Below are 15,988 nucleotides of genomic sequence, written 5' to 3' on the forward strand. Positions count from 1 at the left end.
TGCAATAAAAGCATACCTGGATAGAAAAAACACACAGTGGAACACTATCAGTGATGAATTGACCTCCCCAGAGCCAGGACCACAACTTCATTGAAGCAGTGTGGGATCATCTTGACAGGAAATGGAACAATAGGCAGCCAACATCCGAAGAGCTTTAAATGTCCTTCAAGAAGCCCATCCATCCATCCATTCGCTTCCGCTTATCCTTTTCAGGGTCGCGGGGGGCGCTGGAGCCTATGCCAGCTGTCATAGGGCAAGAGGCGGGGTACACCCTGGACAGGTCGCCAGTCTGTCGCAGGGCCAACACACAGGGACAGACAACCATTCGCACTCACATTCATTCGAACATTCACACCTAGTGACAATTTGGATTATCCAATTAACCTATCCCCACAAGCTGCATGTCTTTGGACGGTGGGAGGAAGCCGTAGTACCCGGAGGGAACCCACGCAAACATGGGGAGAACATGCAAACTCCACACAGAAAGACCCCGGCCTGATGTTGGAATTGAACTCAGGACCTTCTTGCTGTGTGGATGGATGGATGGATCATTTACTTGCATGTATGTCTACACATTTCAATAAATCGTTGCACCAGTTTCCCATTTTCCTACCGAAATATAAAGAAATGACAGCGGTCAAGGCTTTTGCACAGAACCATATTTCTTTTTATTAAACCTCTATAAAGTGTTATTTCTATCAAACTTGTTCAGGCAAAACATAACTTTCCAAGACTATAATGGAGTTTTAGTACGTCAGTCACTCTGATGCCATGCTGCTTCCAATTTCCATTATTTCTCACAACATTCTTTCTGGAATTAAAATATAGATTAACTCTCTCTCCATTCATTGCTTGAGTCTTACAAATATCATAAAAAATTAATTCATAACATTGCCTATTTCAGCTTTGTGAAAATTGATAACGTGCTTCTGCATAGCTATCGCCATAACCACTCTCTCTTTCCTCCAGACATAAATCTCAGACGCGGTCACTTTTTCTGTGTACCAAGAAGTGTTTGTGTCTTGAGAAGTTATAAAAGCATCAAAATGAAAGCGTGGGACATGTTTATCTTCCAGCAGCTGGTGAAGTGAAAGAAGCCAAGTGCTTGAGGCAAGCAGTACCAGGCACATGCAACCCAATGAACCATCTCTAAAAGGAGACAGTGCATCCTTTTTAAGCTTTCTCTGGTAATGCAATGTTATTTAAGGATTGCTTTGTATAGAATCATCACAGATAAATAAACTGTATAGCACGTTAAAAGGCATGTTTAGAGTAGATTTACCTTGCTGTCAGAAAAAAAAGGGAAAAAAATATGTAAGGCATGCTGTCTAATGCTGTGAACAGGTAGGCAAAAAAACAAAGGCATACATCCAGACTGGAAGTAGCTTCCCACTCCCTCATTCTCACCTCATTTCAAACTTCACTTTAATGAGCTGCACGCGGTTCTGCATACCTTACATATCATGCACAAAGTCGAATCTAATGTAATGTTAATGCACAGGAAGACAACATGTTAGGCCACGATTAGCTATAGTGAGGTGTCGACTGCAGAGTAAGTAGGTTAGACCTCCAGGGGCCCTAAAGACACAGTCTGGCTTCAAACTTCCAAAAGAATTATGACAGAGTTGCAACATCTGCTGCCTGAGAGGAAGACAGACAGTGATGGATAGCCAGGTGTTCTGTGTATATGTGTGTGTGTGTGTGTGTGAGCGAACACACACTGCCCACACGCTGCACACATATGTATAACCCAGGAGACCAAACCTGCATACAGTGTGTGCAAATCTACATTTACCTACAAGAAGACTGGCTGAGGGACCAGTTAAATAAGCAATGCACACATCTGTGACGAATGGCAATTTCTATTTAATACGACTCACTAATAGACACTGTGCCAAACCCACAAACATGTTGGCGCATGCAAGGCTGCGTGCAACACACAGACACTTTGAAAATATAGTAGCATGTTTATGATGGTGGACTGCTTAATATCTATCAACAACTTCCATATGAATGCATTTTCAGCCGGATAAATAATCCCATCAGAAAAGATAAAGATTAATGATATATTTATCATCCAATGACAAGAGCTCCACGCTACACAAAGATCAGTATCGAGATGCCAAATTGTACTTGATGAGATTACAGAACACTAGGAAATAAAATGTTACTATTACACTGTCAAAAATATTAATATCATATCAAGAAATGGCATTTATAGCATAGTTTGTATATATAAACTTTCAAAGATGAGCAAATATCTCTGCTGTGGATATATAAATGTTCACACGAGAAGACAAAAAGAACTGCTTCTTATCCAGACATCATATTTATCATGCATGAAAAACACGCTTTCCAATCAGTGAGTCTGAAGAATAATGTGTCATCAACAGTAGTAATAATAATGTCACCATGTTTATAGTAATCTGTGTCATCACTCATGATAAACAACATATTGAGTATAAATCAATGAAGTACATCTAAATATCTAAAGAGGCAGCAGCACGAGTGACAGGCTAATCTAACTCAAAGTGTTTGGCTTCGACATATCCCGTCTGTGTACTGAAAAAAGCAACAAACGTGGTTTTGTGGTTTTTACAGTGTCAGAATACAAGCTTGTATTTTAAGTTATGTACTTTCACATATTCTTCAACCTTTTCCTCTCATTTTTTAATCTAATGCTTACAAAATCTTACTCTTACAAAAATGTATTACTTCATTTAGGTGCCAGAAATCAAAATCCCTTTAAAGCTATCCCTCCATGTTTGCATTTCCTTCCTCTTCCACTCCTGGTTTGGGGCTGGGTGAAGGAGATAGGCTGGGTGCTGCAGGGGTCCTGCGCCCAGTGGGGATTGGGGGCAGGATGGGCTTAACGTTGGACCCTGGGCGTCGATCAGAGCATGGGGACACAGCTGCAGCTAGTTGATCTGCTCCTGGATGAGGGTCATTAGGTGTTTGGCTGGATGGAACGTGGTCTGAAATCAATAATCAATCAACAATCTTTAGAAGTTCAGCAAGCCAACTTTATTATTTTATCATTAGATTTTCTGTTTTTCCCACAGACAGTAAACAAACCTGTTATAACCTGTCACAATTATTTCCAGCTCTATTTTTGTCTCTTTAAGCTTTACTTTCTTTTGATTGGCTGCCCCTCACCTAGCTTCCAAAACTCTTTATTCAAAACGTTAGCTACATTTAATATGAACATCTAATGAAAAAGCACATTTATAACAAAAAGCACATAAGGAACCTTTTAATCTCTATAATGAATGATTTTACCCAAAACCATTCATTATAGAGATTAATACAGCAAAATACTAAAAGATTATATTTTATTTAAAATGTTCCTTCAGAATAATTTTCATATTAAACCACCCCTTCCTTGGCTTCTATAAATATAAAAAATAATTTCTTTCTATATAGAACATAAATAGATACAGACATTTAAACACATCAGATAAAAAAATTACTTAGTAACCTTTAAGTGTTTCCGAAGCATGTCCCATGACTGAGACATGTAGCGGTTCTGCTAAGCCAGAGAAGGCGCCGGCTGAACTGGGCACTGACAAAGCTGAGCTGGCACGAGAATCATCCGAGCTGTTTGTCAAATGCAAAAAGGGACAAGAAGGGAAGACAAAAACACAGAGACAGACAAGCAGTGGAAAGGAAGTTCACATAGTGGCAGGTGTAATGGAGGCAACAACACAAACATATGGTTGTTACACGGGTAATAAAACAAAAAGTGAAATGACAAATGAAATGGGTAGAAGAGCTTCAAAATGAAAGTCAGGCAGAATGTGATGCAAACCACTGCTGCAGAGACTGACAGTATTCAACAGTAATATCAATAATGCAATAATAAGTACTCGGGTACAGATTTTCCATTTACCTAGAAGCTATACAATGTGTATGTATACAAATGCATACGCAAGACTACACAGTTACTACACAATAACAACATGGGAAATAAGCACACACAGGTAAAGACACATCCCTATTAAGAGCAGTGCCAGCAAGGAGACAGATGTCTGGAATCCTGCATAGAATTACTGAGCGAGTGAGTAATGCCTACTGTACACACTGGAGGCATGTATTACTCACACCGCGATGACAGAACTTGCAGATTTTCAACAAGTTTGATGAAACCTGCCTTCTGAAGACGAGGGCCCAGAGGGAACAAATTAATTTTGACAGCACAGGTTTCTATGCATGTATCTTAAATGACTTTTTTTTTTTTTTTGGACGAACTAAATTGATGGCTCCCATTTGCGTGCACATCACACATATTATGGGGTACCTGATTAAATACTTATTTGCGCAGTACACAGGTTTATTGAGTGTAAGTGTACACACAGGGGAGTTAAATAGCAGCAGAGGCAATAAAATCTGAATTTATGAGTGGGTGTATTTGTGTGTGTGTGTGTCTATGCGTGTGTGGGATGTGTGTTCAGATTTTTACCAGCATGGCTTAAACCTGTAAACTGAGCTGGATAAAAAAAACAAGTAATGTCGTAAAAACTGGCTCTGGGAGTCAAGAGTACCGCTGCTAAGGCCATTTCCTGCTCCTTAATCTTTAGCTCACGGTTGTTTTTAATAAAACTGTAAGACTTCCTCTGGCTTCTCTCACGTTAAAATAAATCAATAAGCCATTTTTATGAATTTACTGATCATGCGCCGAGTGAAATCATATCTAACTTTGATCACTGTATCTGTTATTTTCATACAGTAACATCTGGCCTTACCCACTGTCCTCATGAAAAAGATTACCAGAATCATCATTATGCACAGATGACGCCACTGGTTGAGCAGAACTGAGGAAAACAAAAAGTAAGTAATGATTCAGTGTTTTTCTTCGCCACCATAAGTTCACACACATTACCTTGCAAAATAGTCCGCATGAATAAAATATGCAGCCAATCATTCATATCTGGCAACAGGTGTACTTTAGGACAAGTGAGTGGAGTGCACCTCTAACAAGAACCCATCACATTAACAAACGGTTAGATTCAAATTATTTGGGCACCTGCCACTTCACCCTCAATGTCAAACAATGACTCAAAACAAACCATCAAAGCACAATTGGGACAAGTGGTCCAATTAAACCAATTTGGCCCAGCTCAAAGTGCCCACTTGATATTAAGGAATGGAGTGGAGTGGAGTGCATGCTGCTTGTTTCTACCTTTTGAAGAGCTGGCTGTAAACCCCTGGACTCTTCCCCACTATAGCCTCCCTCACCAGCTGCTCACGCCTCCTAATGGAAGCTAGCTCCTGGAGAACGGAGATGCAAAGAGGGCACAGAAAAGTTGGTGGGTGGAGCGATTAAAAAGCAGAGCAGGAGGGGAGAAAAAAACATGCAAGAAACAAACATAATATTCACAAATTAGAATAATTTACTTGTAGGCTTCATTATCAATACATTTATCATTAGACATCCTGTAACTCACAGTGGAGCTCTTCTGAGGGTGGAGCTCTTTTTGGATCTTGGTAAAATATGATCTGTAGGAGATATCAGAGGGGTCCAAAGCTCTGGCTGAGTGTGATGTGAGTGTCAATCTTGACATTGACACAGGCGACAGTGGCTTCTCTTCTGGATTATGACCTACAAGAAACAGATACTGTCTATATCTGAAGTTTTAAACAGCATGGAACAGAGCTTCTAGACATTATTTATTTTTGAAATCATCAAATATAATTTATAATACTCTACTTTGTCTTCCTGTTGCTTCGTCTGTCTCCATTTCCTTTTTCCTCTGTAACACTAACCCCCTACATTCACTACATTTATGAATCAACTTGGGATTCTATTCCTCCCGCCTGGCAGGTCCATATTTAACATCCTTTGTCCAGCATATCCACTATCCATCCTCTGCACATGTCTATACCATCTGAGCCCTGCCTCTCTAAATTTGTCTCCAAACTACTCAACCTGAGCTGTCTCTCTGATATACTCATTTCCTGTCCGTGTTGTAATTTATAACCCCATTTGTATTTTAGGGGACACTCCATGATTTAGCAATTATACTTTATAAACCTGAGGGAAAGTATGACAATAACAATTGAAATTAATAGCGCTGTGTGAGACCCCTCACATTTTTTAAATTCCTTATTCCTCTGATTTCTAACACAGGTTAATTTCTGGTTAATTGCTTCAGGATTATTATTTTCAGACTTTAAAAAACTTCTTCTCAACCAATGATATTATTATCTTGCAGTTTTTCAGTAATACTTCCTGTCCAATGAAAATGAACTTAATTAACACATGTCAAATTAGTTGAGTGCTCCTTTAAATAATAAAAAAAAACAAGCAAACAAAACAAAACCAAGACACAAATTAATTAACTGAACTTTACCCGTGTCTTGCTTTACAAAACTGGTGTTGTGACACTTTGGACCTGCTAATGATGATGTTAATAAACAAACACATAGACACCTGTGGAGGTGTTGTCAGGGGATGCTCTGTTGTTGTTCTCTCCCTCCTCCTGCTCCTCTAGCAACAGGTACTCCTTCACTGCCTGCCTCAGTGTCTTGTAGGCATCTTCCCAGTCATCTACTCACACACACACAGGCACACAGATACACACACACAAAGAAATCTGGTGCTCAACAGAGCCAACGTATCTCCCCATCAAACAGTAATAGATCAAAAGATAAGCGGATGACGACCTTAGTGTAATGAGGCGCAGGCTGGCAGTGAATAAAAGTGATGAGTGCCCGCACTCTCTGTATGTTCATCTCATTAAGAACACCCCTAACATGTCTGAATGCTTTCATGAGGGAATGATAAACACAGCTATTCTGCGGCTACGTGCCTTTAATACATGTGGTAATTGGATTGAAAGTGTCGTTTATGGATTTTAGTGGAGTGTGCTAATCCATCTAATGCTATATCAATGATAGCTGGACTGCACTAAGCCAGGGCATTTTCAATCTTTGTGAGACACTATAATGATGAACAGAGCAATCACACCAAAGGCTATTGGTGGTGCATTGTCACAGTGTAAAGTCTTTTGTGGTATCAGAGAAGAATGATTGCTGCTTTGCTGTAACTAATGGGGATCATAACAAACTAAACTCAACTTCAAATTTTCTGTATTGAAACGGGCTGAAAATGTAGAAACATCTAAATATTTCCACTGGGAATCAGTTAACTGGAATCATAGCTTCAAATTGATACCCATTGAAAATTAATTGTGAATATTTGGAACACTTTGTACTGCAACAGCTAATTATTATAATACATCTGATTAACCACCGGATAATATTAAAAAGCAATAAAAGCAACATAGTACCACAGGGAATAACATTATCGAAGAATCCTGGACGTTGCCTGTTGGTGTTGGCGTAGAGCTCTATACGTGACACTGCTGCATCCATTTGTGCCTGGGTGTAGAGTCCACGGGCTTTAAGGTGGCCTATGTACTTTTCAGCCTGGGTGGGGATGAGCAGGATGTATCGAGGCTCAAAGTAGGTCTTCTTTAGACTGAAAACACCCTGAAAGAAGAGACAAAATGCCTGCAGATATCCTACTTTTAACACTCTTATACATGAGCTTTCCTTTCACATACCTCCAGCTCCATATGCACGCAACAGGCCAATCCTTCTCTAGCCACATCCTCTACAGCATCTCTGGTAAGTCCGTAACTATGCCCCCCATACTGGATGGTCTGGATAAACTTACCCTGAAATAACATTTCCCAGTGCAAGAGAAGAGAATGAGAGAACATTTTATTGCCTCGCTATTCATCACGTTATTGCAACAGTTATGAGCTCCTAAAATGGGACATATTTGACATACATGCACAATCCCAGCATGTTCTGTCAGGGTTAACAACCTGTAGCCATTATTCCACCTGTGAACTGAACCTGCCCTGACCTGGCAGGGAAAAATAAATAAATCTTTTTGTTACTTTTCACACATGACCTGACCTTATTGTTACTGTTAAGTGGTTGGAAAAACTGATAAACAAATTGTTCCGGCTCTAATGTAAATTATATATGAGGTTACTTATTTCTATGTTTTAACTCATTTTATGATGCTTATGTTGACTAATTAAATGCATGACATTTAAAGTCACATTCACTGACTTTTTAAAATCTGCAATAAAAGCAGCAAACTGTCAAATAAACAACCACATGTGCAGCCATTAGCAGTAAACAGAATGGACTCAAAAGTTAGTGTCCTCTTTACCTTTCAGCGCTGCATAGAGTAGGAAATACATATATTATACCTACATTAAGCAACAACACTGAAGAGAAAACTCATTAACTGTTATTCACTACATTTCAAATGACTTTTACTAAAAACTTATATAAGATGTACAGCACTTCTTCCAAATCAAGTCTCACGTGTCCCCTTTCCTAAATAAAGCATCTCACTGCAGTAATTAAAAATGATTACTGGGGTCAGTTTTGTAAGAAGGTATGACAGTAAAGCTGCAAGAAAGCACATTTGAGGACTGAAGAGAGAACTAACACAAGAGAAGTAAGAGTAAAAGAAGTAAAAGAAGACAAAAACAAGCAAGAAAAGGAGGGCCAGACTTCAATAAACCACAGCCTGGCAAAAGAAGACTGGTGGGAGGAGAAGAATGGACAAATCAAATAGAGGGAGGAACAGACTGACAAGTTAACCTCTGTTCAAAAAGACAAAAGGCATCAATATCAGCATCAAAGCGCTTCCTGTGTAAATCACTACCTGACCCAGACCTCTATAAATAATCCCCCACCTCTCTTGCATAACAGGCAGCTTGACAAGACAGACAGATGGAAAAGAAATGTGCCCCAAAACCCAAAGGACTCCACTTTTCTCTGGCTAAAAGAACTATAACTTGTGTATTTAATGAGAGCCATTTGTGGATCCCTCCTGAGGGTGTTTTAAAGTTTTGACCAGTGTCTACTCATTGATGGCTTTCCTTTGATTAGCTTTCACATTTTTTGTGAGCCTAAATTGAGTTATAGGAGATGCTGTAATAGCACATTCTGAAATAAAATTTAATTAACATGTCTATTATATGTTTTCAAAAATGGTCCATTCAACCAACATTTCCACTAAATTATTTTACACAAAAATGTCAGCCAGTTAAACTAAAATCATTCAGCCAAATCAAACTAATTAACACAACTTACTCAACTCATTAAAGCCAATGAAAGAAGTCAATTTGAATGTGACTTCAGCACTAAAGTAAGTCCAAGAAGATTTAATTATGCTGTGGGTATGATTTAAAACACTAACCACATAAAACTATTCCGAGTACACTCGAAATAGCTCAAAATAACTTCAAGCTAACTCACGGTGTGAATCATACTCTGAAACGCCTCCTCACTGACAAAATGGTAATCAAGTCCATTCTCTTCTCCGAAGTACGGCCCCCTTGTGGTGTGAGAGATTCTGCAGTGACAGATACAATTAGAGAAACAGTTGCATAGTTAAGTCAGCTAGTAAGAGGAAAATGAGCTGCGACAAAACCTCTGGCTTTTCAGTCTGTCTCAGACTGTCAAAGTGACTAAAAGTGAGAGCCAGAAATATGTCTTCTGCATGTGTGCTGTATGTTGAAACTTCAGTCACTTCAATATATCAGTGTAAAAAATGTTCTGAAGTTCAGCCAAAGCTACCAATAGCAGTCTGTATTTGACAGTTGACTCTCAATAATATAAGAATAAAATATTTTGGTAGATCATATAAAGTTAAAGGACCCACTGTGTCGTCAGATGTTTAATTCATAGTATTTTTGCAATTTCAAATGTATTACAAAACAAGCGCTACTAATGGGCACTAGCTCTGAGAGCTCAGCATATGAATTATTACTATGTGTGCAGAAGTTTTAAGACTGACCCATAAGCAAAGTATTCGTTGAACTCTTGACACAGTCTGTGAGTCAGCTCTCTCTTCCCACAGCCTCGAGGACCTGTGAGTACTAGCATGGGGTAGGGAGAGTCTGCACTGGGAAGTGTACTGCTTGGAGACAGACATACACACACGAAGCATTCAGAAGTTTTACTTTAATTTTACACGCCCGCTCTTAGCTTCAAAACCAGTTATCTTCCCCTTCCAAAAATGAGCACTGCTTAAGTATAAAAAGCCACAAAGCAAGAGTCACTCCTACAGTCAATATAAACGCGAGCCTCGTGGACAGTATGGATGTGCTCCTTCTGGTAAGCACAGAGGAGAATGGCAAATTTACTGTAGCTGCAGCTTTTATTTGCTGATGATCGGGTTTTTTTTAAAGTGCTGATACTTGAATTTTTTTTTCTTTTAGAGTGTAGATAAACAGGATAAATTGCTGCTCAAGCAAACAACTTTCTTGATATTTTATTTTACAAGATATGTATTGATTGTGGTTAATCATAATCTCTGGATTGTTCTGAAACCTTTGCTTGTAGTGCACTTCCTAAATGCTACAGGCTCTTCCTTGTATGCCAGTAATAATTGTTAATTAATAAACTTATTAATGTTACACGAACTGGTGGCCATGTAGTGCTGAGGATATTAAATAAATGTCAATGTGAACCTTTCATAAAGGACCTGGGGCTGCATCAGCTGATACACTAGGTGGGTTATGTGATCCCTGGCTGCCACCACATCCATAGGAGGGTCATACATGTTTACTGACGACACCTGGGAATTAGAATTAACAATCACAGAAGCAGTTCACACAGACTTTAAAACTTTAGGTGAATACATTAGGTTTGTATTATTCATTGCGACAAAAAAAAGCTTCTGATAGATTAAACATGTATTTACAGTTTAGTGAACCAAACAGTATTATCTGTTTTGTCTGTTCACACCTTTTCTTCAACAGTGACTGCCTCTTGGTCCAGAACAGTCAGATGCTGAAGGAGGAAGATGACTGCCAGCTTGTAATCAGGTTGCTCCTACCAATTACATTCACACAAGCACATACAGTCAGCAAAGTTGCCTGGCAAAACAGCTTTAGAAAAACAGGAAAGAAGACCTCTGTCATTGACAGCACATTTAAACACATTTAATAGATTATCTCATAGTCAAACTCCTGTTGTAAGTAAAGGGCATGGTTACCTGCACAGGGTTTTCCACCAAACTGAGGTCCCTCAACAGTAAAAGGTCGTGAATATGCTTGCACTCCTGAATTTCACTGACCTGTGAAAAGTTTACTCAGACAGTTCATACAGTGTATTAGTTTCCTTTTGAAATGCCATGAAGTTAAATTATTGACCTTATCTATGATTAAGGTATTTTCCAATTTTGTTGTATCTTATTAAAATCTGTAATGATGGCTTAAAGTACTGAAATGTATTCTGGAAACAGCATTAAACAGCCTACCAATCACACATCTTATCAGACAATGAGTCTGTGATACTTCATCTTAGAATTTAATCTAAAAAGTCTATTTGATTTTCAATATGAAGCTCAAGAATTAGTAACTGCCTATGAGCATGTGGTACTAATGCTGATATATGCACATCACACGTTTAATTCTGAAGACTCTCTCAGATCAATACCAGGTTTTTCTCCAGGTTGAGGGAGCCTAGCAGATGGAGGTTCTCGAGGCCTGAAAGACTGGTGATACGATTCTGAGATAAATCGAGAACCTGCAGGCTCTTCAGGTGCTCTAACCCTTCAATTTTCTCCAGATGGTTCCCCCTCTGCTCATAGAAAGGAAAAGAAAAAAAACATGATAGCATGAAGTTCATTCATATGCCTCTGTCCAAGTGTTAAGATAAACTCAGTGACTGTCTCCAATAAATATTAAGGACAGGTCATGGTTGTTCTGAAGGGTGCCTGAACTTTCTTTCCCATCAGTGCAGAGTTGAGTGGCAGGCCTGCCTCTTCTGACAGGTGAGGACTGACAGCCAAACAGCTGGCCTGGCGATAGCCCAGCACACCAGCTAACTGAAGAACAAGACCTGGGCACACCTCCCTTGTCTGGGTCCCCAGTCTGATTCTCACTCCATTCCACTGACAAAAGTTGTTATCTAGCCGTCTGGCCACACCTCTGCCTACTCTTGCCAAGCATGTTGCCTGGCAGAGGGCTGCTGTCAGCAGGGGTGGGTGACTGTGCTGCTCCCTTGAAGCTCTGGGTCACTGCTGTGATGGGCTGCGTAACAGGCTGGCTGACAATGCCATGCTGTTTTGGGAGGCAGCATGTGAGGAAGAGGGGTCAGTAAAGGGATGAGATGGATGCTGGATGGGCAGGGTCTGCTTGAGTGTGTGAGTGTGTGTGTCTGCTGAAACTGGTCCAGCCTCACTCTAAACACCAGCAGCTGGTCCCAAAGCAAATCTACAGAGAGGGGCAGGCACAGCCAGGCCGATGGGCTGCTGACAATGAGGAAACACTGATAAAGGACACGTGTGCACACATGCAAGCAGAAAAAGAGGCAGAGAGTGAGAGAGAGCGAAAGGGCCTGCTGTTGGACCATATGGTGATTCTCGAACAAGAGGCCAAGGTTTTACTGAATATAAAAGCGAGGCCAAAAACAGAGACATAAAGAGAACACATAGGGAGGGAGAAAAAAGGAAAAAAGAAACAGGTGAAATGGAGCATACATGTGTAAAATATACACAAGCAGCAACAATGTGTGCACGACAGCAGGTAATCTCATACATGTAAACAGAAGTACTGCCAAAAGAGCAAAGGAAAACACAAGAGTTCAGTTTAAAATGCATATTTATAAAATATCTACATTTGAAGTTCCACCTTTTATATATAGAGAAGAACCTACAAGGCAGATGTGTGTGAGAGGCAAACCACCCAGGCCACTGATCCTCGAGATCTTGTTATGTGCAAGGCTGAGATGGGTGAGCCTGCAACATTGCTCAAGACCACTGATCTCACTAAAGCTGTTGTCTGAGTAGAGGCATGTTAAGAATAATACACAACAGGAAAAATATGCAGTTCACAAATCTTTTTTTTTTAATACATCACAAAGCATGTGTCTGAGAGAGAATGTTTTGCAGTGAGGATACAGTCTAGAACCAGTTTAGTTAGCGATGCATAGGCTGACAAATCCCTCATTTTAGTCATACGGTTGTGGGAGAAGTTCACCTCCTGAAAATAGCAGCACACTGTTAATAAAAGTCAAAAAAGTTTCAGGACATCTTAGTGAAGAAATCCTTCCACTAAATTCACAGAGTATGGAAAATAATTTACTAAAGTTCACTGTCATTCAAGGGCAGTAAATGCCTTGTAAGCATATTCTAACCGACTACAGATGGGCTATGGAAATCCAGCCCTATCTTGAGGGAATAGTGCTTGAGAGTGAAGCCCAAGCCACCACTCAAATGTTGTCTTATCCTGTCATCTCAAGGACCACCCGTGTTACCTTTAGGTTCTTGGGTGGCTGGAATTCAAAGAAGTTTGAGATTTCATTATAGGAAGCGTCCAGCACGACAAGGTAGGGCATGTGGCTCACGCAGGATAAATCTAGGAGTTGGGGAAAGTTATGAAAATTGATTAAAAAAACAACAACAAAGACAGCAAATATTTACATGCAAATAAATGTGCTTTAATCACATCATGGTATGGCATTTTATGAATGATGTCACTGTATAACAGGAAGATAATATTGGCATAAGAAAAAAAGTCACCTTGAATTTTGTTGTGTGGCAGTTCCAGCTTTTGAAGATGGACATAACTGCACAGCACAGATATGTCACTCAGACTGTGACTCTAGAGCAAAGAATACAAAATTAATTTAACCTAATTTTGGCTTGAAATTAAACTATGCTGCTTAATTTAAGGGAAAATTAAGGGGATGCTTGATCATTAAAGTATGCAAAGTATCACAAAGTCAGTTAAAGTTCAGTATTTACAGTTAGGAAACACAGACCATTGTAAAACTATTTCAGCTGCTTTGGTGCAAATGAAATTGACCACAGGTGCACTGGAGAGGCAACAACAAGGCAATCCCCAAAAAGGGAATGATTTTGCAGATGGTGGCCACAGACCATTGCTCCATCTTTATTCTTCCTGAATGATTTGTCTCTAGTTTTGCTATTTGCCAGTGTCCTTGTCATGAGTGTTAGGATAAGACATCTGCAGTGCATTCATATTTCAAAGCTCCTCCAGGATGGAGGAAAAGATTTGCTGTGTCTCCCAGCACTTAAAAGTGTAGAAGAGAAATCCGGAGACTGGCCACTACCCAAGGAGAGCTGGACAGGGCAAAAGGAGGGCATAAACACAGAGAGAGCACCAGTTTTTGCTTCTTTGTGCAAGAAAGAAAAGAAGGTGCACTGCCAGATCCCTACAAAATGACTCCCAGCGGGCTACTCATGTGCATGTTTCTGACCAAACTGTCAGAAACAGACTCAATGAGCATCACATGAGGTTCCAGCATCCTTTAGTGGGACCCATGCTTTCAGTACACCGCCATGCAGCTTAACTGGACTTCGCCAGACAACACTGGCAGGTCCGCCACTGGCGCCTTGTTCTCCTCACAGATGAGAGCAGGTTCACACTGGGCATGTAACAGTCTAGTTGTGGCCTCTCCAGTGCACTTGTTGTCCCATTCATTTGCACCAACAGAGATGAAACTGATTCACAATGGTTTATAATTCTTAGCTGGACAGATTCATATCCCTTAAGTTTAACTATATTGTGCTATATTGTCATGATCAAGTGTGCTCTTATTTATTAACTGTCAGCAAAAGATCATGACTCAATGTCAAATCATTACTAAAGCCTCGGTCTTCATTAAACAGCCAGTAACATGGATGAATGAATTAATATGTGTATCTCACAGGCAGAGAAAGGATGTAGAATGAGTGCTGGAGCCCAGTGCCAAAGCGTCCGAGTTGAAATATACTATTTGAAATAATCTCAGCTGTTAAAACACCATCCTTCTGTAAATAAGATAAACAAGTAAGTAAGGTTTAATTAAAATAGTGAACCCAGCAGGTACAGAATTACAAAGTGCCATAAAAGTAAAGATAACATCATGCATTTCACAAGAGGCCACTGAAAACAGAACCAAGTCCTGAGAGCCTAAAAGCAAAAGCGCACATATTCATGCAGCACACACACACAAATAGACTCTGCTTAGCTCCGTTGTTGATGCAGCTACCACAAATTCCAAGCATTCAACTATTTGACCTTGCTGTGCTGTTTTATTTTCCCAGACCTCTTGTACAAGGACATCTGCTTTACCTGTTGCACAGTGACAGAAACACGAGGATTTATTCAACCTGCGAAATGAACTCACCGTTTCTGCTTCGGCGCAATGACACACGCTGAGCCACATTTTTGTTATGAAAACCATAAAATTGCAATAATTGAATATAATAAGTTTCACACTATATGTTGCTTTTAAAAAAAAAAAAGTTTTTACTAGTTGACATAGCCTCCTAGCCTTACCTCCATCCCTCCGTTTTCCTCGAGCTCAGTGCAGGTGGGGGTCTCTGCTGAAGCAGCGTCAGTGAGGGACCCTGGGGGGGCAGGAGCTTAGCGACGCGGAAGGAAACTGTTCGCCGGTTTTTCCATTCATTTTTTCATTAAAAGAAAAAACTCGACGACAGAATAACTTGTTAGCAGTCAAAGGGAAGACGTTTACAGTTTAAAAAAACTCTAGTTAGCTAGCTTTTCACATGAAAGGTCCACTAGCGTTGCTAGGCAACGCTGACAAGTTTGAAGTGAATGGCATTATGGGTCCTGTAGTTTCAACCGAGCGTTAACGTCTGCTCGTTGATACTAACCCTAACCCATTTTCATAAGTTTTACAGCTTTTTCTACCGATAAACCCCTCCTCCAGGGTAATTCTTGCTGCACTAAAGTAACTATGTAGTAGATTAACTCTGAATTCAGAGAAAATGGCCTGTTTTTTTGTTCCAATGGCTTTTTATTTTGTAAAGTTAAAGTCTTTTTTTTACTGTTTAAACCCAAAGAGTCATGCTGATAGATTTCTGTCATCTGCTACTACTTATCACAAATAAGACAAATAAAGAATCTTGAATCATATAGAAAAACTCAAGACACGCTGTTGAAATGTTACTGTTTTTTCTTCTTTTTTTCTTTTCTTA

The 15,988-nt window shown here is 39.8% G+C and overlaps 1 protein-coding gene across 1 annotated transcript; it reads right to left on the minus strand.

Moving 5' to 3' along the window:
• Nucleotides 1–2,052: 2,052 nt before the first annotated feature.
• On the minus strand, nt 2,053–15,584 carry lrguk (leucine-rich repeats and guanylate kinase domain containing). The gene is given in 22 exon segments (XM_026147988.1): nt 2,053–2,975; nt 3,479–3,597; nt 4,743–4,811; nt 5,180–5,268; nt 5,445–5,599; nt 6,431–6,547; nt 7,290–7,491; nt 7,566–7,679; nt 9,289–9,385; nt 9,830–9,952; nt 10,506–10,612; nt 10,783–10,869; nt 11,033–11,113; nt 11,476–11,619; nt 12,697–12,821; nt 12,941–13,022; nt 13,297–13,397; nt 13,562–13,643; nt 14,714–14,815; nt 15,066–15,119; nt 15,327–15,404; nt 15,406–15,584. Coding segments are annotated over 22 exon segments (2,403 nt in total). The 5' UTR covers nt 15,457–15,584; the 3' UTR covers nt 2,053–2,751.
• Nucleotides 15,585–15,988: the final 404 nt, after the last annotated feature.

The sequence above is a fragment of the Astatotilapia calliptera genome, chromosome 17 (assembly GCF_900246225.1).
Source record: "Astatotilapia calliptera chromosome 17, fAstCal1.2, whole genome shotgun sequence".
In the NCBI taxonomy this organism is placed as follows: domain Eukaryota; kingdom Metazoa; phylum Chordata; class Actinopteri; order Cichliformes; family Cichlidae; genus Astatotilapia; species Astatotilapia calliptera.